At 30.5% G+C, this 22,551-nt stretch overlaps 2 protein-coding genes across 3 annotated transcripts; both read left to right on the forward strand.

Annotated features, from left to right (window-relative positions):
• The first annotated feature begins 5,433 nt into the window (after window positions 1-5,433).
• Window positions 5,434-8,308, forward strand: LOC107029164 (transcription factor DUO1-like). Of its 2 annotated transcripts, none has more exons than XM_015230515.2 (3): window positions 5,434-5,784; window positions 6,613-6,856; window positions 7,627-8,308. In XM_015230515.2, exons 1-3 carry the CDS (start codon window positions 5,609-5,611, stop codon window positions 8,164-8,166), a joined length of 960 nt encoding a protein of 319 aa, XP_015086001.1. In that variant the 5' UTR covers window positions 5,434-5,608; the 3' UTR covers window positions 8,167-8,308. The 2 variants fall into 2 exon arrangements, with proteins under 2 accessions (XP_015086001.1, XP_015086009.1); XM_015230523.2 differs by lacking the exon at window positions 5,434-5,784 and adding an exon at window positions 5,794-6,364.
• Window positions 8,309-15,085: 6,777 nt separating this feature from the next.
• Window positions 15,086-20,986, forward strand: LOC107008603 (dnaJ protein homolog 2-like). The gene is made up of 8 exons (XM_015207709.2): window positions 15,086-15,230; window positions 17,060-17,227; window positions 17,611-17,782; window positions 17,902-18,046; window positions 19,355-19,488; window positions 19,635-19,777; window positions 20,019-20,217; window positions 20,446-20,986. Exons 2-8 carry the CDS (start codon window positions 17,078-17,080, stop codon window positions 20,769-20,771), a joined length of 1,269 nt encoding a protein of 422 aa, XP_015063195.1. The 5' UTR covers window positions 15,086-15,230; window positions 17,060-17,077; the 3' UTR covers window positions 20,772-20,986.
• Window positions 20,987-22,551: the final 1,565 nt, after the last annotated feature.

Genomic DNA, 22,551 nt, shown 5'->3' on the forward strand with positions numbered 1-22,551 from the left:
TATATATATATATATATATATATATATATATATATATATATATTCATTTTTTAAAATAACATTACCCTATTTTTTAAGGCTTAAAGAAACCCAACATCCAGAGTAAAAATAAAATGGAATTTTCAGGTATGAAAGTGTCTACAATATGAAATTTGTGTCATTTTATTGTTCGATAAGAGATCAATTAACTAGTGGTACTTCATGAATTTCAAAATGATCAATTTTTTTAAAAACAAGTAAATAAGCTTTATATAAATGGTGGCTCGGGAATCAAGGAAGAAAATAAAGAGAAGAAGAAGAATTTTCGAAAAATGAATATATGGTTATTTGTGTGTGTTTTCCATACGTAACGACCAGGTTCCGTCATTATAGAAAAGTCAACGGGAAAATTTTTTAGATAAAAACTATTTCGTCGTAATTTGAAAATTTTCAATCTAATCCGTATTCGAAAGAAACCAGTGTCATTGAGGTGTAGGATAATCTGGTAACAATCGGGTGATTTAATTATGATTTTGATTACATGAGGGAATAGATAACTCGTTAAGAAATTGGTGCGGCTTTATGAAATTGAATTCAGGTGAAAAGAACTCCCAGAATCGATCTTAGAGTGAACGATTTTTTTTAAGTATTGTTGGTTAGAAGTGTGTTGTGAAATAAGGGTCTTGGATTTAATTAAATAGCTCACTGTTTTGTGCAAGCCGCCCGGCCGTTGGACTTTGTCGCTCTAGCGGGGCCTCTATAGTGTGGTAGATGTCACTCTGGCGGGCCAGATGCGACTTAAAGTCGTAAATGAAACCCTAAATCTCTTTATTCTGCACTTTTGACTTGGAGAGCTAAGGAACGACCCCGTACGACTTCTAAATTGTTTTTTCACGGTTATTGAGGCTAAAAGTAAGATTTTACCTCGAAGATCAATTTTTCGATCCATAGTTTCTATTTTCTTGGGTTATTATCAATAGGGAAGAGTTTTGAATTGGAGACCATGGTGGGAAAGGCCCTAGTTTGGATACTTGAGATCATATGTATGATCTACAATTGTTAGAATTGTTAGAAATCCGAGTAATTAGTGATTATTTATTAATTCTCGTATAATATTGATTGTTTGTAGACCAAGAACAAGCGGAACTAATAATCTGAAAAGGGAATGATCAAGATTCTTAGGTTTTCAAGCTTGTAATCAAGGTAGGTGATGATTGTGATTCCATGATTGTGTGATGTATGTTTGTTCTTCCTTCATTATGATATATGTATGTATGTGAATGTTGCATTTTTTATCACACTTGTTGCCTATGAAATAGACGAATGACTATATGTCATGAATCACTTTTTGATTGTGTGATATTGATAATTTACTTGTGATTGTGATTGTGGTATGTTGAAGGGATCGGTTGTCACGTTCTGACATAACTAATTGGGATCGGTTGTCACATTTCGGCATAACTAATTGGGATCGATTGTCACGTTCCAGCATAACTAACTGGGATCGATTTTCACATTCTGGCATAACTATTGGATTGGATATCACGTTCCGGTATGCTAACAATTTGGGTTTGAATTCCATGAGAAGACCAACTACTTAACATAATTGCAGTATTTAAGAATTGTGAAAATGTATGTTGTTCATAAATGTTCATAATATTGTATATGTTTGGTATATGCATGCAAATATATTTTGACGCATGTTCCTACCAGTACACTGTAGTTGTGTACTGATACTGCACTTGCTTTTATTTTTATTGAGTACAGGGCATCTTCAGGCGGCTATTGACAGACCGCGCTTAGAATATCAGTGATCATTTCGAGTTAATGGGTGAGCTAGTTTTTCCGGGCTGCCTTGGATTTTCTTCTAAGTCTCTGTCCACATTTCGGACATAGACTAGTTCTTAGATTCTTTTTATATTGGTTAGGTTGTACCCATTTTCCTTTTAGACTTTAGTTCATTCTTTAGATGTTTTGGTACATTTATGACTTTCTAAAAATAGGCATTACTAATGCAATGTAGTTTTATTGTTATACTTTTGTTGGAGTTTATGAGAATTTATTTCTTTCTTTAGTATTTAATTTGCTTTTGTTATTTAAATGTCTTAGTTTTGACTTAGTTGCTCGGTTTGAGTTGTAATAGTGGGTCTCCCACCGAAGAGTTAATGTATGTGTCAATCACGATGATGTGGATCGTAACAACAGATCAACTTTGATTAAAAAAAATTAGGTATTTCATTTCAAAATGATTTAGAGGGATAATTTGACGGTCTAATGAAGTACAAGTGTCTAATTGAATATTGATAATAAGTTAGAGGGTCATATGTATATTTTGTCACAATTATTTTTCACATCTTTTTTTTCATCTTGAAAAATAATATTTATGACATGTCAAAATTTATGGCATAAATTTTTTTTATTAAAAAAAAACTCCTATCATAATTTTAAAGAAGTAAAAAACAATAAATATTGTTGATGTAAGAATAGAATATGCATTTTAAAAAACTAATTGGCATATTAGGGAGAAAATTTCTATTTTTCAAAGTAGAAAGAAAAATTTAATTTTTAAAGTAAAATTAGAGAGTGACAAGATATTTTTTAGTAAACATGCCAAAATTTATTTTAAGGCATTCTAATTATTGAATGTAACTACTTAATTAATTGAAAATTCCTTCTATTTTCACTATAAAAAAGAACCATTACCAAGTACCTACAAGCACTTCAACTAATTATTAGTATCATAAATAATTGTTTGAGATGGCAAAATCAAGCAAATCTATTATATGTATGGTTTTTATCATGTTTGTTCTTTTTTCCCCATTAATTCAGGCAACACAAGAGCTATCATATGCACCTGAAGCATCATCACCATCAAGTTCAGTTAAATTATCTACCACGAGTCGTAATACTCGAGTTCTTGTTAAAGGTATGATAAATTTCATATTTTTCATGTTCTTATTCTTTTCGTTGATTAAAATATATTTAATTCTATAACTAAAAATGTCTAACTTAAGTATAGATACAGATTCATAAATATTATTTAACATTTTTTCTCGTTATAAAATAAAATTTCTTTTTTTAATCTTTTATGTATGTAACATATAGTTTTTGTGTATTTCAGGTTGCATTGGCGCATCAACGTGCAAAGGTGGTGATTGTTGCGTTTGTGATAAAGGCGCATGCATTCAATGTTGTCATTAATGATGTAACAAAATCATTCATATTTTAATTATATAATGAAATGATTGATTGATGACTATCTAGCATATTTATAGTTTTTTACCAATTGCCCATTTATATATTATATATCATAGCTTAAAAAGAAATTGTATTTTTAAAAAAATTAATTGGCATATAGAGGAGGAAAATTTAATTTTTGAAAGTGGAAAGAAAAATTTAATTTTTGAAGAAAATTAGAGAGTGAGAGGATCCTATTTATTTGGTCAAATTGCCCAAAATTATTTAAGTCATCCTAATTATTATATGTATTTAATTACTTGAAAGTCCCTTCTAATTTTTTTCACTATAAAAAAGGCATTATCAAGCACTTAGTAGTAAGAAAAAATTAAACTCCTCCACATATCATAAGTAATTGTTTGAGATGGCAAATTCTTGTATGATTTTTATCATATTGTTCTTTTTTCCTTATTAACTCAAGCAATACAAGAGCCATCATCAACATCAATGGCACTTAAACTATTTACTATGAGTATGAGTCGTAGTGCTCGCGTTTTTATTAAAAATATATTTATTTTAATAAATTTTATATTATAATTTTCTTATTCCTTTCGTTGGTTAAAATATATTTAATTCTATAAAATTAAATGTATAACTTAAGAATATATATAGATTCAAAGATATAATAACTCAAATTAAATTCAGATTCGAAACGTTTAAATTAATATTTGATGTTCTAATTTTATATAATTTTTTTTGTCATTTTAAATTACAATTTTTTTGAAATTTTTTTTATCTTTTATGTATATGTACAAAAATAATTTGTAAAATATAAACAATACAAAACAAGACACATAGAACAAGAGATATAGAGAAAATAATGTCTGATTGTCTCTTGCAATGGTTAATAACAATTATATTTATATGTTTGAGAAATTATTTCATTAGTCACTATATAAAATATCCAAATTAATAGATATATTATTATCTGAAAATGGTCCATAAAACTAGGAAATATTAAGTAAATCAAAAATTGACTAATTCTAGGGATTTATAACATTTTTTGCATTTTTCTTTCTCTACAAATTAATTCATATATTTGTCACAATCTAACCGTAGTTACAGACTATGAACTTGTGAATTAGAACAGTTCGAAGGAAGAACAAAGTTGAACTTATGCCTTTTTGGAATTTAAAATTGCGTTTTTAAAATTTAAAATAAATGTAAGTGAAAGTGAAATTTCTCCCAAAACTATTAATAAAAACTAATTTTTGGAACTTGAAAAAAAATTATTAATAAATTTTTAAAATTTAATTCAAAATTTATGATCAAATAAATATTTTAAGATAATTTTATAAAATCGATTCATAATTTATGATCAGATGCTAGAATAATTTATGAAAATAAGTTGTAGCATATTTTGCCAAATTATTTAGAAGCCTATATATTTTAGAAAGTTGTGTTTGACAAAAATGTTTAAAAAAGAAGCACAAATCGTTATTCAAAAGCTAAAAATAATATAAAAATCTTCAAAGTACTATAAAAAAAATTAGTCGAGCACAAACTATTATTTTAATATTAGTATTTGAAAAAAATAGATGTCACTGATAAATTTAGAAAATTATCACAATATTACAAATTTTACTCAAGTTCAAAGAGGAGAATGACGAAACCTTGCAATATTTATTTGTAGAGATTTAGAACTACTTTGCGATTTTTGCAATGATTTATATCTCGTAATGTTATTCTATTTTCTATCAAAAATTTGTCATAAAAAATAATTATTTTTCACATAGTCATAGCAGAAGAGTGTTTGTGATACGAAAAAATGAAGGAAGAAGAAAGATAGGGTAGCATAAAGGAGAAGGGTGGGGTGGAAAAAACTTATCTCTTTTTAAAAAAAAAAATTTAAATGCGCTTTTTTTATTTTTTATTTAATTCTATTTTCACATCAAATTTTGAAGATGATATTAAATTTACTTTTAAAAGTATAAATGTGCAATAATTAACCTCAATAATTTAAGCATATAAACTGTCGACGTAACTTCAAATAAATACATCCTCATTTAAAAGTGGTGTACATATATTTATTGAACCAAAGAAAATCTTTAAATCTTTTTTAAAATTTTAAATTATGATAAGGAGTGACAAATATACATCATTTGTTAATTGCAACAATAATATGTAACCTTTTTTTATTTTATATATATATAATAGTAATTTGAGTTTGACGTTTAATTTTATGTTTTTATCCCACATTTGAAATTTGAAATTTGAGAGAAAAATAGGGAACTGGGCTAAATGGTGGGAAGATAGTGCTTACAACCGCCTTAACTGTCACTACCCACAATCTCATTAAATAAACAAACAAAAATTCATCTGCAGCAAAAGTTAGAAAAAAAACAGAGTAGTGATAATTTTGATCAAAAAAATTTGGTTTTTGTTAGTGAAAATGAGTGAGATAAAGAAAGGGCCATGGAAAGAGGAAGAAGATCAAGTGTTGATTAAGCATGTCAAGAAGTATGGTCCAAGAGATTGGAGCTCCATTCGATCCAAAGGTCTTTTACAGCGTACTGGAAAGTCTTGTCGTCTTCGTTGGGTTAATAAACTTCGACCCAACTTGAAAAAGTAAACAACTTTTACTCTGCTTTCTCTGTTTTGGGGTTTGTTTTTTTTTCTTGTTAGAATTGTAATGTTGCTGTCTTTTGTTTATTGGGTTGAGAAAATGTGGGAATTTTGTTGTTGCATTGCTTGTGAATTGAGTTTTTGGGTTATGGGTTTGTTGTTTCTGCGAGTTTGATTTTGTTGAAATTGTGGGGTTGTTAAGAGTTTGTGGGATTTTCTGTTCTGTGTTGATGCATTTTCAATGAGGGGTGGTTCCGTTTGTTTCTGCTTTCAAAATGCTCTGTTTTTCTTCTTAGAATTGTAAATTTTGATGTCTTTTGTTCATTGGATTGAGAAATAATGGGAATTTCTTGTTGCATTGTTTGCAAATTGAGTTTTTGGGTTGTGGGTTTGTTGTTTCTGATTTTGTTAAGATTGCAGATTTCTGTTCTGTGTTGACGCTTTTTCATCGAGGGGTTCCCCTTTTTTGAGGTTGGGAAATCAGGGGTTTCTTTGTTTCTTCTTCTTTTTCGTTCTTCGAATTCGCCAATTTGCTGGTGTTTTGTGTGAATGTTGTTCTATGGTGAAGTATTTCCATGGAGAGGTTTGTTGTTTTCCCTCTGTTTCTTTCTGTGATACCTTACTTGTTGTTGTTGTTGTTGTATATTCACTTAAGTTGTTGTCACTTGATGGAGAATTTGCTGCTATACAACTGATGATCTGCAATGCATATCAGATGTTTGTTATTATGCTTAGTTCTAGTTTATGTTTCTGTAAAGTGGAAATGTATTTGATGAGATGAAGTTGATACCTTTTCTGTTGTGTTCACTTTCTTTTCTTTTGTGTGAGAAGTGGAGTGAAGTTTTCAGCAGAAGAGGAAAGGACTGTAATTGAACTTCAGGCACAATTTGGTAACAAATGGGCACGAATTGCTACGTATATGCCTGGAAGAACTGATAATGATGTCAAGAATTTTTGGAGTAGCCGGCAAAAGAGATTGGCTAAGATTCTACGAAACTCAGTGCCACAGCCTAGTAAACCACAAAAGAATATCAGCAAAGAAGCCCCTGAACTCCTTAAAGTTTCATCAGTAGAGGTAATTCACTATTCGTGCTCTCTGGTTTATCATCTTTTGCTCAAAATGGATTTTTTCTTTCATTAGATGTTCTTGCTTTCTGTTAGTTACTGAACTGATGTGAATTTGGTCTCCGTGGAATGTTATGTATTTGATTATGTTGTCGAAGAACAGACTGCTTTCATCGTTATAACGTTAAATGTTCATATTTCCAATCCAAACTGCTCTTTTTCCTTCCGCCTTTGTAAAATGTCTCGAGAAAAGGAAGGCCTGTGAGCCCAAAATTTGTGATCTCTGAAGAAATGTATCTTTTTCTGCAATTCTTTTGACTATTAGGCCTGTGAGCCCAAAATTTGTGATCTCTGAAGAAATGTATCTTTTTCTGCAATTCTTTTGACTATCTTCTTCCTTAAATCTTTATAAATGATTTATGGTGTTTGAAGTCTGTTATCCCTCACTCATGTATGAGCACTGAATATGAGATGCCACTTTCAATGATGGACACCGGCCCTTGTGTTAAAGTAGCATTGAGTTTCACTTGGAACAAACTTATCTTTGGACCTTGTACCCCTCAGCTTCTGCATTTGTAGTCAGTTTGTGATAGCATGGTGAAAACTTCTTAAGATGATAAAGAAAGAAGAATTGTTTTAAGATAATAAAAGATGATGATTATAGTGTACTTACTCTTTCAACCAGTCAGAGTTGTATGGTTCATGGCTTTTCACCAAGTAATTATCTCCATTGTTCTTCCCTTTCAACTTGTTGATAGGATTCTCTATTTGAATTTTCAGGAACCTAAACTGAACTCATCTGCAGATGAAAGAGCTTTGGTCGTGTCCCAGCATTGCTCATCATCCTATACGAATAACTTTGACACAATCAACATGGTCCCATTGCCAGAGCTAGTGAACTCAACTTCACTTCCTTTTGATCAAGAACTGCCTCCACTTGAGTTCACTCCCAGTGAGAAGAGAATTTGCATCTGGCCGCAGTTCCCGCTCCCTTTTCCTCACATTCCAGTCCAAACCAACTTTGGTCAACCACTTGAACATCAAGAATTACCCATGAAACTTGAGGATAATGACTTCTTAGATTATTTTGGGCAGCTCAGTGCTTCCGACATAGGAGGAAATGTGCAAGTCCCTCTTGCTCCTTCGTGTTCATCAGGACAAGATCAGAGAAGCTCTGAGATTGGTGTAAAGAGAGAAATGGCTGAGATTGGTGTGAAGAGAGAAATGGAGTACCCCCTTACCCCAGATAGCTTCATCGATGACTTCCCCTTGGACATGTTCGATTATATTGATCCACTGCAAAGCCCATCTGGTTGGTGATTAGTCATTTTCAGATAGGAAGAAAGGAAATTGTTACAGATATGTAGTGATCTATGCACAATATGATTGTCATAGTAACTTTTCTTTGTATGAGACAATTTGACCTAGTGCCTAACTGTTTCTAACAGCTTTTCATCTACTACATTCATTACCTTGTCTTCTTTAACATCATGCTTGGAAGATTTGACTAGTGTCACTTTTGTCAAATTTGAGAAAATCAATAATGATCGTAATCCAACTTATGTGATTGAAGATACCTGGATAGTAACAAGCAATTAGTTAATTGAATATGTACTATGAAATTATGTTCCTCTTATAATGTGTAATGTTGTGCAATAGTACTTTAAAACAAGGAAGGCTGATTAAGTTCTTCATCCGATTTATATCCTTATTAGATGGTGTACTGATTTAAAAAATACACTTGATGGTTAGACTTATTGTGAAATGATGTCGCTCTTAATTTATAAACTCTTGATTTGATTTAAATTTCATAAAATGTGTTTTTTTTAAATGATTATTTCTCTACTCTCTACACTCAACTCCATCCTCCCCTGCCCCTTCACTTCCTCACTCTTCCACCTTTTTTTCTTGGAATTAGTCCATCATTTTAAATCTTTTAACTTTTTTCAACTTGTGACAAAACGAGGGAGAGAAAAAAGAGAAAATTAACGATAATATTCATATAAAAATAATTAATTCAATAAATAAAAGATGATTTAATTAAGAAACTTTGTACATATACTGCATTTTTCATTTGTATTTACCCAAAAAGAAACTGTGCATATACCGCATTTTTCATTTGTAATTGCCCAAAATTCAAATAAGATAATAAAAATATTTTTTTATTCTATCGCCACTCCCATCCCCACCCACCATGATAATAATACAATTAAAAGAATATGAACATGTAAGCTTATTTTAAGTTTTAGTCTCTGATGTCCCAATTAAGAATAAGTGATTATAAAAATATAAATAAATAAGACAATTGGATAATTGTTTAGAAAAAATTACATTAATAAAAACAATACTTTTTTTACATAGACAATCAGATGGAGCGAGTGTTGAAGAAGAAGGAGGCTGGTGATGGGACATATCAAAGGAACAAGTCGAACGCATATGACTGATGTGTCTACAACAAGTGTTGATGGAGAAGGAAACTGACGATTAGAACATGCCAAAAGAACAGGACCAACGAAACGGACTGACGAGTTTACAACACTATTGTAGAATTTGAGTTGCACGTGGATTAGACTATTTATGTTAATTAAGATTATATTACAACTAGGATTAGATTACGATTAGGATTATAGTACAACTAGAATTAGATTATAGTTCTGTTGTAGTAGGTTTTGTTGAAGAAGAAGGAAGCTGACAATTGAAACACGTTCCAACTGTCAACTTCCTTCTTTTTCAATAGCGAGTACCAATTTTAGTTGGATCCTCAGTAATGTGTTGGTTATAGCAAATTGGGAGTTGATTTAAGATAGACTAATTGAAAGATATCATGAAATTATTTAATATTATTTTCAAGCATATCAAATCAAAATATGAATCATATGTGATTTCTACTATTTATTCTAGAAGAGTTTATATTTGTACCAATCATATTAGACGACATAAAAGTTTACTGATTTTACCTTAAGATAACTGCAAAAAATCAGAGCAAATGTGAGTCAAAAAGTTAATATCAATGGTATTTTTTAGATAAAAAAATTAATGTAAAGGTATTTGAGTGCCGAAAAGTGAATGAAGAATAATTTTGTACTAATTCAAATTAGGGGTGTACAAAACTGAACCAAAAATCAAATCGAATTGCAAATCGATTCAAACCAGAAAAAAAATCCGACTAGTGACTTGATTTGGTATTGTAAAAAAACCCAACCATATTTGAATTGGTTTGGTTTTAACTAATGAAAAATCAACCGGAGACCCAATCCAACATTGTATATATAATTTAAAATTTTTATTTTATACATAAAAATATTTTCTCTAATATAATTTTCAATATTTCTTATACTTTTTTTTAAAAAAATTTATCTTTTCATATATTATTTCAAATTTGAAACTTAAAATTTTCAATGGTTCCATAAAGATTATAGTCCACATATATTGGTAATTATAATAAAAATTAAATCAAAATCAGATTATTTCTAATGCAAAAAGAAAATTAATAAAATACTAAGTACAATAATATTGAATATTTGTTCTTTGATTTTACGTTGGTGTAGACAATTAAAATATATAATCTAATTTTAATTTTCTTCAATATTTAGTCTGTAACTAATACTTATTAAACTAGTTTTAGTATGCTTTAATACTTTTAAATTATGATCATTTTCTTTATGACTTGTTAATGCAATATCTTTTTACACGTTTTCATTATTATTATTATTATTATTATTTTTGGATATTTTAGTGTCATTAATCATATCATATTTTGTGTTGTTTCTTAAGAAACACAAAACCCTAAAAACCCAAAAAAATCCAAAAAAAAAATCGAGGTTGAAAAACCTGAGTTTATTGGTTTAGTTTGATTCATAGATCTAAAAATCCGACATAAATAATTTGATTTGATATTTAAAAAATCCGAACCAACCCGATCACTTATATTCCTAATTCAAATAATTGAGACATTTTAGACCATTTTCCATGCGATCTTTATCCTTTTACTAGCCGTGATTAATAAACATTAATCATTGTTTAATAATTTTAAAGTTAATTTGACCTTGTTGTTGAATGTGACTTTCTTGGCTGATTTTATCTCAGTGGCATTGTTATTTATTATTATTTACCCTTTTTCAAATTAAAAAAGTCATGATGTTAATAAACATTAATTGGCTTTGGAAAAAATTCTCAGTATGAATAAAACGTTGTAAAAAGATTTGACCATGCTGTTGAGTGTTGAATAGCCTTAATGGCTAATTAATAATTAAATATGTTATTTATTTTATCATTTATCCTCTTTTATAAATTGAGTTGTATATTCATACATATTTTTCTCTCGTGATAATAGAAAAATAGATAAATATTCTCCATTCTTTTACGCAATCTTTAATCAAAATAAATCTTTATAAATGTCTATTTGACTATGTAAGATAAAATCATGATTTAAAATCATAAAAATGACACAGTACAATTTGTTTTCTTTTATATTATCTAACCTAATCATGTTTCAAATATATAAATTGACATAACCATTTTTATCGTCGAACATTTACGATTAATATTGAATCTATGATATTATTATTTTCTTGTTCTTTTAGTGTCTTTTTTTCCTCTATTCACATTTAAAATGAATAAAACACGAATATCTTTTAATCTACACATGTTAAAATCAACATATCGTTTAGACAATATTCATAGGGAAGGAAACGGTGAGGGTAAGGAACCTCTTGTTCAAGTAGTCGAATTTAATGAGTAAGTAGCAAGTAAGTGAGAAGTGACCTTTATAATAAAACATCATCATGTAACGAGTATAAATCCAATCACAGTGAAACGAAAACTGATGACGTTTATTGATTCTTTTTCAAACACGAAAAAAGATAATACAACCATACATGCATAACGAAATTGTAGAAAATGTGCTTTTGACTAAAAACAGATACATCGATTGAGATGTGTCCGTTTGTAGACTACTACTCTATTTAATTATCATATAATTAAAATTGCCTAGGTATATACTCTCTTAGCCAAATACATCCTGGTTCCATTGCAAATTTTGCTTCTTTTCCTTGCAAAAGCCAAGCACAAATAGATGAGCTTTTGAACACAATTTTACCAAAATTGGCTCTGACTCCTCCTTTGTGGTATACATAAACACCACGCACACTACCTGGTCCAAACATCCCATACAAATAGCTAGTACAAAAAAAAAGTATATTAGTGAAAATTAATAAAGAAATACGATGTATACGACGATTCAGAATTTATTTACATGTTCTTATACCGTATGTACCTTTCAAAGAAATCAAATATATCTTTCTTAGAGATGGGATGAGCAGTCAATGTCATGAACACAGAGCGATGCGCCGCATGAGCTCTTATGGTTGGATGCCATTCTTTAGCCAAAGGGTTTAGTTTAGAATCCAATGGTGTATTCATTTTCACATAAGAATCATTAAAATTATCACAACAAATCATATCATAGATCAATGAAACTTGATTGTTCACTTTCTCTTTTTCCAAAAGAATTTCATTAAGAGAAGAGTTCAAACATTGAGAAGTGAGTGGACAATCATCTTGAAAAGTTGATGATGAGTTTGATTCAAAAAATGTTAAAATGCTCTTAGCTTCAACATAGAGATCTTTAAAAACCATTTCATCACAAGTAGCAATTTTTTCATAAAAATTGTTAAGTTTGTAGGTTTCCAAAAACATCCAAACAGACATCACTTTTCTGGATAAATCAATTTCAAAATTCATAGACATCATTTTGTTGAAGATGTCTTTTTCAGTGTTGTTGACATGTAAGAAAATCATAATGTTAAATTAAGTTTAAAAAACAAAAAGGTTTAAGAATAATGCACCTCTACTACACTATATATAGAGAAAAATAAATGTACACTGCTAGTTTTTTGTGTTTTTTTTCGAGTAGTTAAAATTAAAATTTAATAATTCAATAAAATTGTCAACTCTTGTAATTTTTATTGAGTAAATTTCATTCATAGTCATTCATTTTTGTGTTTATGATACATAAGTCGCTTTTCTATTTATTTAATTGTCACGTGAACATCACTTTACTCCAGAGATTATTAAAAAAAATTAAAATTTTTTTTATATCACATAAAATTCATCTATCTTTAACATTATCACATAATTTATTTACTTTTTTTATATATAAAAAGAAAATTGTCATAAAATCATTTTAAGTTTGTTATTTTTTCTAGAAGTGTATTTTTTAATTAATTTAATCAAATGTGTTGCCTAATGAGGATTGCACTTGACATTCAATTTTTAAATCACAATTCTTTTTTTTTTTTTTAAATAATTGTTTAGCTAATTTTTGTTTCTTTGGTTGAAAAAATGAACAAAAGTATAACTACAAGTTGCCTCTTAATTTTACAGATAAAGTGAACTGCAATTCACTTAATGACCTATATCAACTTTCATACTACTAATTAAGAATTATTGACCTATTTTATTGGAAGAGCAAAAAAGTCATTGAGTCTTTACACATGAATTTATATAATTTATCTATAAACTAATAGTTTAAATTCACTTTTGAAATTGAGAGGACTGTTCTTTGAAAACTTTGTAATTATGAGATTGTGAGAAATAGTTAATATTTTTATTTATTGATTTAGCGTTTTAGTTTGATCTTTTTTATTTTATATCTTTGTCATACGTTAGATCTTTTTTAATCATACACAAATATTATACAAATATTATACTACGTTTTATTTATTTGTTTATATTTTAACATTTTTATTTATTTTATATATAATCACGCGAAATGCGACTTTGTTAATCAGTGAATACATAAATATTATGTAGGGATTTGTACCTAAGAAAATGCTATATATGAATTATTTTTTTTAGAAAATCATTTATATTAAATTTAATTAGTTCATACATGTCTAATCTACTCTATGTTGATTCCACGTCTATCACACAATAGGTTTTCACATTATTTAGTATGAATATTATTTATTTAAAACGTACAAAACATATAATTTTATGCAATAATTTTTGTTATGATGAATAAATCATAAACGTTAATCAAACATTGCATTCTTGTATATTGGGGATAATTCTTTCTAATATTATCAATATAAAATTCTTGCATGAGATCTATCGAGGTTTGGTAGAGGGATTAACAAATAGTCTAAAATAATATTTATTTAAAATATAAAGTTATTTTATGCAAATAGAATGAAAAACAAGTAATTCCTATGTAACAATCTCTTTATTTGAATCATCGTTTGGGGTGTGTAAAAATCTAATAAAAAAAATGTTATTGAGTTATTGGGTTATTAGGTTTTTAATAGGTTTATAAAAAAAATATTATTGGGTTATTAGTTCGGTATGGATTTTCACTATTGGTTTATTGGGTAAACCGATAACCCAATAAGATGGTAATAATTTATTATTTATTCTTCCTAATTATTAAATATTAATAATTTAACATATAATTAGACACTATAACTTTATAAATTATTAGTACTCTACCAATTTCACACTAGACCGCTTTACCAATTTTTACTGTTTACTCAAAACCTAAAGTTTAAAGTAAGTGGTTCACAATTATAACTATTTGATTATAGTTTTAGTTTTAGTCTTGTTGGACTATTTTATTTTTGTTTTAGTTTGTAATTGTAGGTTATAGCATTTGCAAGTTTGTAATTTGTAAAGGTCCGTAATTTGATTAACACAAAAAAATTCATAATATAGTTTGGTGGTAACATGTAATGATAATCTTCGTACTATATTTTCTTTTATTAATGCAGTTTCTCATTATCTTTCTTGATTCATTATATCAAAACATTTAGAGCAATGAGAAGGCATACAATATTTTACGCACATTTTTTATTGGATAAATTGAATACCGAATCTATAATAATAAAAAATTGATAAATTAAAAATCGATAAAGAATATTAATTTGTTATTGGGTTAACATATTTAAAAACAGAAAACTAATAAACCAAAATGATAATATATAAAACCAAATCGAAACGACTAATGCACACCTCTAACCAACGCATAACTAACTATATATTACTTGATTGCGGCAATAGCAATTTCTTTATTTTTAATCATCGCATAAAATTATCCTTGAAATTGAAAATACATATTTTTTTTCAGATTATTATCACTATCAAAGAATATCATATTTTTTATTTTAATTATTTTATTTTATTAAAATTTTAATATAAATATCAAACGATTGACTGAATTAAAAAGAATTAAAGGGTAATACTTGTAAGCTGATTACGTGACCCCATTGCATTGGGAATCCATTCCTCATTTTGCAAAACTTGTCTTGACAAGCAGTTTTCTTTATGTCAGAGAGGTGGACACTCAAGCAACTCCCCATTCTCTCTCTCTCTAGAAATTCTTTGTCAAGGTACTTTTTTTTTATAGCTTCTTTACTTTAATTTTGGGTTTCTTGATGCTTTTTTGTCATGATCTGTGCTATTGGAGGATGTAAAGTTTCAATCTTTAATCTTTTTCTTGATATATGAGTGTGGTTTCTTGATTTTTTGATGGAGGAGAACTTGAATTCGTGTTTGAGTTTGATGCTGTTGTTGTTTGTTTTGAACTGGGGTTTGCTTGTTTTAGTGTAATTTCTTGTTTTTGCCTCTTTTTTTCACTTATTCAACTGCAAAGTTTCTTGTTTTCTTTATTACTTGGTGTGTTTTTCCTGGTCTGAAGGTTGATCAGGTTGCTACAATCTCCCATGTAGGTATTGGGTAATCGGTGGCGGAGTCAGTATTTTACCAAGGGTGTCATTATATGAAAAAGTAGACATACTAGAAGAATAAGGGGAGTAACATATTAGTATTTAATATGTATGAAATTTTAACCTAGTTAAACAGCGTAGTTTTTCGACGAAGGGTGTGGATTACACCCCTTAGCATAAGGTGGCTCTGCTGCTGCGGGTAACTCTGTCCACCATGTCACCTAGTGTACTGTCTCTGCCCTCATGGTTTTTCTCTTTTCATGTTGTCTCTAGGGAAATAAAGAAAAAATGAAGCTTAATGATTTTATTTGTCATTTACTATGTAATATGCTCAAGTAATGCAGTTGGATTAGTACTGTCTATAACTGAATAATATAAAGATTCCCTTCGGGTTACAAATGTTGCTAGAGCTTTAACTTAACTAACTTGACGGGCTGATAATCAGGATGATCGTAGAATATTTCTCCTGCAGTCCTGCTGCTTAAGGATTGAAAAATGGATGTAGGTTCAAGTCCAAGCCAGTGCTGGACTGTGTGCATTTTCCACCGTCTCGAGGCTGAAATTGATTTGCATGGCTCTCGGCACATGTTTTAATGTCATTATTAATCTCTTATAGGGGCTATAGATACAGTATTGAGTTTTTTCTTTGATTAAATAGTTTCAAGATGATTTTCTTATGATACATCCCAAAAGAAAAAGAGATGATTTGAGTTCAGGTGATTTTAAGTTTGCATTAATTTCTTTGCCTATTTACTTTGTTCTATTTTTTTTGTCAGTGAGTTTTGTTCTGACCTTGTTTTGTCTTGATTGTTGAGGTCTTCATTCAGTTGCACTCTGCTGGTGTCTAATCGACAAGAAAAACTGACCTCGTCTTTGTCTTGTAGGTTGTAGTCTTTTATTCAGTTTTGAAATAAGAATTGATTCTCGAAATACAGCTACGAGCTTCATGTGTTTATATTTCTGTGCTGAAGATAAATATAAATAAAGAGGTCATGATTCTATAATGTTAAAAGTTTTCAAATATCTTCGGAAAGGAGCTCTAAACCATTAAGAAAGGTTCTGTAACTAGAAGCTCAGTCACCTTAGGCCTACATACTTGATGAAAATTCTCTCAGACTAGGCCTTCTGGGTCTATAGCTCCCTCCTCTGTATCTGTCTAGTGTCTACATATATATATATATATCGATATAATGTCGTAAGCTTATCCATGAAAGTAAATTTACTCTTTTTGTAGCTGTTGTGGTTAAAATCTAAAAATCCTTGCTAGTTCTTTGCTTTCATTTTCAGTAATATATATCAGCAGGAGATAAAGTTTCTCCATTTATACTCTTACTTGGTGCAATTAGTATTTCTCCACGAAACTGTACTTATAATCAGTTCTCATAAATTGCCTCTTTACTATACATGTTCCATGTAAAACTTCCCAATCTTCTTGTTTTGGTATGTAACTTACTAAATGCTGTCTCAATTTATTTGTTCCGTGTCTGAAGCAGACATCAAGTTGAGCCATTATGTTTGGACGGGCTCCAAGGAGGAGTGACAACTCCAAGTACTATGAGGTTCTTGGTGTCTCAAAAAGTGCCAGTCAGGATGAACTTAAAAAGGCATATAGGAAAGCTGCTATAAGAAATCACCCTGACAAAGGTGGTGACCCCGAGAAAGTAAGCTGCATATCCTACTTGCAAGTAGAATCCTCTGCATATTGCTGATCCAGATATGTCATGCCACCAATGGAACCTTTTGAGTCCGATGCTCTGCATGTTTCTTCTTTTTTGAATAATAGTGGTGCCCGGGCCAGCTTGCACGCTGCATGCTTTTTAAGGCAGTTTCCCCTCAAGTCGCTAATAAAATCGAGCTTATGCGTGAACAACTGAACATGGCAGTTCATTGATACATTGGTCTTCTTTACTTTACGCCCTTTTAATTATGATGCAGCATGCACGTTATATGTGCCAATAATTGATCGAAGAAAGCAAGGTGGAAGGGGGGAGTTCTAGGCATTTGCTTCTTGTCTTTTACTTATCTTTGTTTCCTCTCTTCTTAGTTCAAGGAGTTGGGTCAGGCATATGAAGTTCTAAGTGATCCCGAGAAGAGAGATATTTATGATCAGTACGGTGAAGATGCACTGAAAGAAGGAATGGGGAGTGGCAGTGGTGGTGGCGGTGTTCACAATCACTTTGACATATTTGAATCATTCTTTGGTGGGTCTTTTGGTGGTAAGAAATTTGCTCTCTCTCAGATGGTAGACAGAAATAGCCCACTGGAGGGTGGTTGACTCCATTTTATGGATTTAATTCTGTTGGACGGCATATTTATTTGGCCTTGGTTGTTTCAGGTGGAGGCAGCCGCTTCAGAGCTAGCAGACAGAAGAGAGGTGAAGATGTAGTGCATACGCTTAGGGTTTCTCTTGAAGATTTGTATAATGGCACCACAAAGAAGCTCTCTCTTTCCCGGAGTATATTGTGTCCCAAGTGTAAAGGGTATTTTCTCTCTCTGGTTATCTCGACTTATCTTTTCCCGATGTTCATTATTGCTTACATGACCTAGGATTCAAAGTTGTATTGAGTTGAATGATGAAATTTGTCTTTTGAGTTTGAATTGTTCTCGTTAAGGCTGAACATCGATACTGAATTTCTTGCACTTGGCCTATGTGTGAATATTTGAAGGAACTGGGGTACCAAGATTCCAGAAAGTGTGTGCATATAGTTATGTAGAAATTTGTATAACCAAATCGATATTAAAAATGTCGAAGTAGTCTACAATAATTACTTTATATGATTGAAACTTTGATGTGACATCTTTATGTCCATTTAGATCTTCCAATCATTATGGGACAGATCTAGGAACACAAAGTTAGTTTTTTGTTTAGCACCTTGAATTAATTTGGATGCTTTTGTAATCTTCAATTGGTCAAATAGCTTAAGTTTGACACATAATTGTGTGATCTAGTGGTTAATGATGTTGGAAAGGCCTGGGAAACTAAAGTTAAAATCTTAATAGAGACGAAAAGTACTAGGTCATTTCTTCGCCTATACCTAAGCCATGATGGATAAATTTGTCTTCGACCTGTAGTCTGTACTGGTGGGAGGTGGCAGGTGTAGATACCCTTACAAAACCGTGCACTTCAACTTAAACCGGTTTTGAGAAGGGGTGCAACAACAGGTATCTTGTGGATTAGTCCAGGTGCATGCAATTTTATTTGGTCATTACTTTTATCCTGAAAAATTAAAAATTGAATCTATTCTTTGTAAGGTTGACACTTGTGAAAGAAAAGTTGTGTGTCTCCATGCTGCTAGTGTCAATAGGTGCTCCTTTATTTGCTTTTATTTTTTAATTTTTATGTGATTCATATGGCCTCTATATCAGTTCCAATATTTGTTGTATACCTATCATCTATTAGGATGCTCTTATGATACATCTTTCTAATTTAATGTAGTGCTCCTCATTTCTTAGGCTGTGTGGGCAGGTAGCGATGTGGGTGTGCATTTTTCTCGATTAACAGAAAAATGTAACATAACCCTTTCAAAATAGAAAAAAATGTGTTTCACTATCGACATATTGTAAAAATAACAAAATCTTTGTTAGTATTGGAACAATTAAACAGGCATAAGAAAATTGTTGGAAATGAATTAAATGCATTTAGTCGTTCTCTAAAAAATCTGTGTAAGCTGAACTGAGGAACCAGAGAGTATTTATTGGAGCTCATCTTAAGGTACTAATTGTTGGATTTATGTGCACTTTGACTTAATTTTTTCGATACATTTGTGATCTGGTCCACTGGTTATCAGGAAAGGTTCAAAGAGTGGAGCATCTGGTGCATGCTATGGATGTCAAGGCACTGGAATGCGTGTTACAAGAAGACAGATCGCTCCAGGAATGATCCAACAGATGCAACATGTTTGTCCTGAATGCCGAGGCTCAGGTAGTTAATGAAAATATTCTGTGTCCTGTGACCAATGCAAGCATGAGAAAAGTTAGTGATGTCCCTTCTTTCCCGATCCACAGAGAAAGGGAAAAAATGTAAAACGAGGAGTTGGTAAATCCTTGGAATTTACTGTTTTGATGCAGGAGAGGTTATCGGTGACAGAGACAGGTGCCCACAGTGCAAAGGAAACAAAGTTACACAAGAAAAGAAGGTGCTGGAAGTGAATGTTGAGAAAGGAATGGAACATAACCAGAAGATAACTTTCGAAGGGGAAGCAGATCAAGCTGTAAGTGTAGTTGGTTGGTTTTCTCTTGCAATTACTTTTACATATTAAATACATGTTATATGTGCCTTAACACATATCAGTCTTGAACCCTAGAATTAGTACAGTATTTGAATTTACTATAGACCACCTCCTAAAATAATATATCGAGCAATTTGCTTCCCCATTCCATTCTATGCATTGCCCCTTTCACTTTGGCTGATGACTTGTCTGTTCACACTTCAATCGTACTGTTGTTCTGCAGCCCGATACCATCACTGGAGACATTGTTTTTGTTCTACAACAAAAAGAGCATCCAAAGTTCAAGCGGAAATTTGATGATCTTTATATTGAACACACACTTACTTTGACTGAAGCTCTTTGTGGCTTTCAGTTTGTCCTAACTCATCTTGATGGGAGGCAGCTTTTAATCAAATCGAACCCTGGAGAAGTTATAAAGCCTGGTAAGCACGTTCTTCCTTTGTGTGCCATCTTGTCTGTGAGAAGAGACGGGTTTCAAAGCCTTAATCCAAGCTTGAAATATCGTCGAGAAGTAGGTCAATGTAAGTGGTGACGAGCCATATTGGTCTAAGTAAGTGGTGACGAAGAAAAGGTTTTTAAGCCCGAGGGTAGTGTGCGAGGATGTATGGTTTTGCCACACGTACATATGCTTATTCGATTGTCTTTTGCAGATCATTACAAGGCAATAAATGATGAAGGCATGCCCAATTTTGGCAAGCCTTTCATTAAGGGACAGCTTTATATCCATTTTGATGTGGTATTTCCAGAATCAGGGGTTCTTTCCCCCGACACATGCCGTAGCATAGAGACTATTCTGTCATCAAGACCAGGGAAGAGCTCATCAGAAATGAAGTTAGATGAGTGCGAGGAAACTATTATGCACGACGTCAACATCGAGGAAGAAATGAGGCGCAAGGAGCCGCGACAACATCAAGAGGCTTATGACTCGGACGATGACGACCCAAACGTGCATCGTGTGGCCTGTAACCAACAGTAAGTCTGTAAAATGCTTGTATGTTTGGTCATATCCCAGTAATTTTTTGCAGTAAAGACCACTGGTCTTTTTTGCTTTAGAAGTGATTATTATATAAAAGGAGTTAGGCTTCCTTTAGTTCTGTTTTATTGTATGTTAAATGTATTTCAATAATCATACATATTATTGTTCAGTTGGAATTCTGATCTTATGAGATATTGAAGCAATACTTTCTTCAATTGGTTTGTCAAATCTACTTTAAATTATTTTTTTCACAATTATTAATATCATACTATAAATTATCTTAGGTACTTTTAGCTTCTTGTTCAGTGAAGTACTACCAGTTAAATTGGAACTGAGAAAGCATTAAATTGCACAAAGCCCTACTTTAGGTCTTAAAATATGTAAAAGAAAAAAAAAATGATGCTAATAAAAACCAACGAAAAAAAGAGAGGGTTTAGTCGCGGGGCTAAAGACGAAATTCAATATTTTAACTATGATCTTAAGTTTGATATAAAAATTGCAATAATTATCGGGTTTACAAGTAAATATTTTTTATGACGATCTCAAGTTACTATTAGGTTTACCGGTTAGGGCGAACTCAAGTTACAATTTGCAACAATGATTGTATTTTCAAGTATATACTTATATAGTCAAAAATATTTATAAGAATGTTCATCCTTCGAATATACTTGAATTAAATATTGTTATAGAAAACTTATAATGTCTTTTATAAACAACTATTCTTTATAGTGAATAACAATATATATTACTATAACAATAAAAAAAGAATCATGTTATGTCATATAATCAATCAAAATAAATCCTATTAAGCGATACCATTATAAAGGGGTTTGATTATATAACATTACATTAAAAATCTATTCCAAAGATCACTAACAATAGTTATCCATTATACTATGTTAAAATTTCTAACAATACTTGTCTACTTTATAAAATTAATGGATAATTTTATACTTACTTCCTAATTTATTCTTATCATTAGTTATAGTCATTATCTATTACATCTTTCAAGATATTGTATCTATTATATTCAAAAGGTAGTATAGTAAAGGAAAAATTCTTTAGGCCAGAAAATATGGCCTTGAATAACATTTCACTTATATTATTTTGTCTTTTTTGAATATTTTTATCATTTTAACTTTAATATCTTTTAACTAAAAAATGGAAAAAAGATTAGTTTATTCTAAAATTGAAAAAATATTATAAATTTTTTAATTTTCTGACCATTTAGCATTACCTATAGTAAAATCACTCATTTGTTTATAATTTCTTAAGGTGTAAAGTCAATAATTAATAAATTTTATTGGACAAAATGAATATAATACAAGTAAAACAAAATTTATTAGTGTAAAGTCAATAATTAATAAATTTTATTGGACAAAATGAATATAATACAAGTAAAACAAAATTTATTAAATTCACGTAAAATCATAACTAATAATGAGGACCCTCCAACAAGTTGGGGAGGGCATGCCAGCTACAGCATACAGATAATTAATAAGCAAAGGGTCCTAAGGCAAGGCCTTTGTTCCTACACATCGTACACCAAATTCAATTAAATAAATGATCTATATTCATCTAAATGTCAATTTCAATGTTGAAGTATGTAACACCAATTATTGGCTCATTTAACACATTTGCTATAATCAAATTTATGACAAAAAAAATGGACCTTTTTGTTGCTACTATTTAGAAGGGCATAATGGACCACTTAAAATTAATACTAGTGAACATCTATAATTACATCTTATTAAATTTTCTGAAAATAATTGATCTACTC

This window comes from Solanum pennellii, chromosome 1, assembly GCF_001406875.1.
Source record: "Solanum pennellii chromosome 1, SPENNV200".
NCBI classification, from domain to species: domain Eukaryota; kingdom Viridiplantae; phylum Streptophyta; class Magnoliopsida; order Solanales; family Solanaceae; genus Solanum; species Solanum pennellii.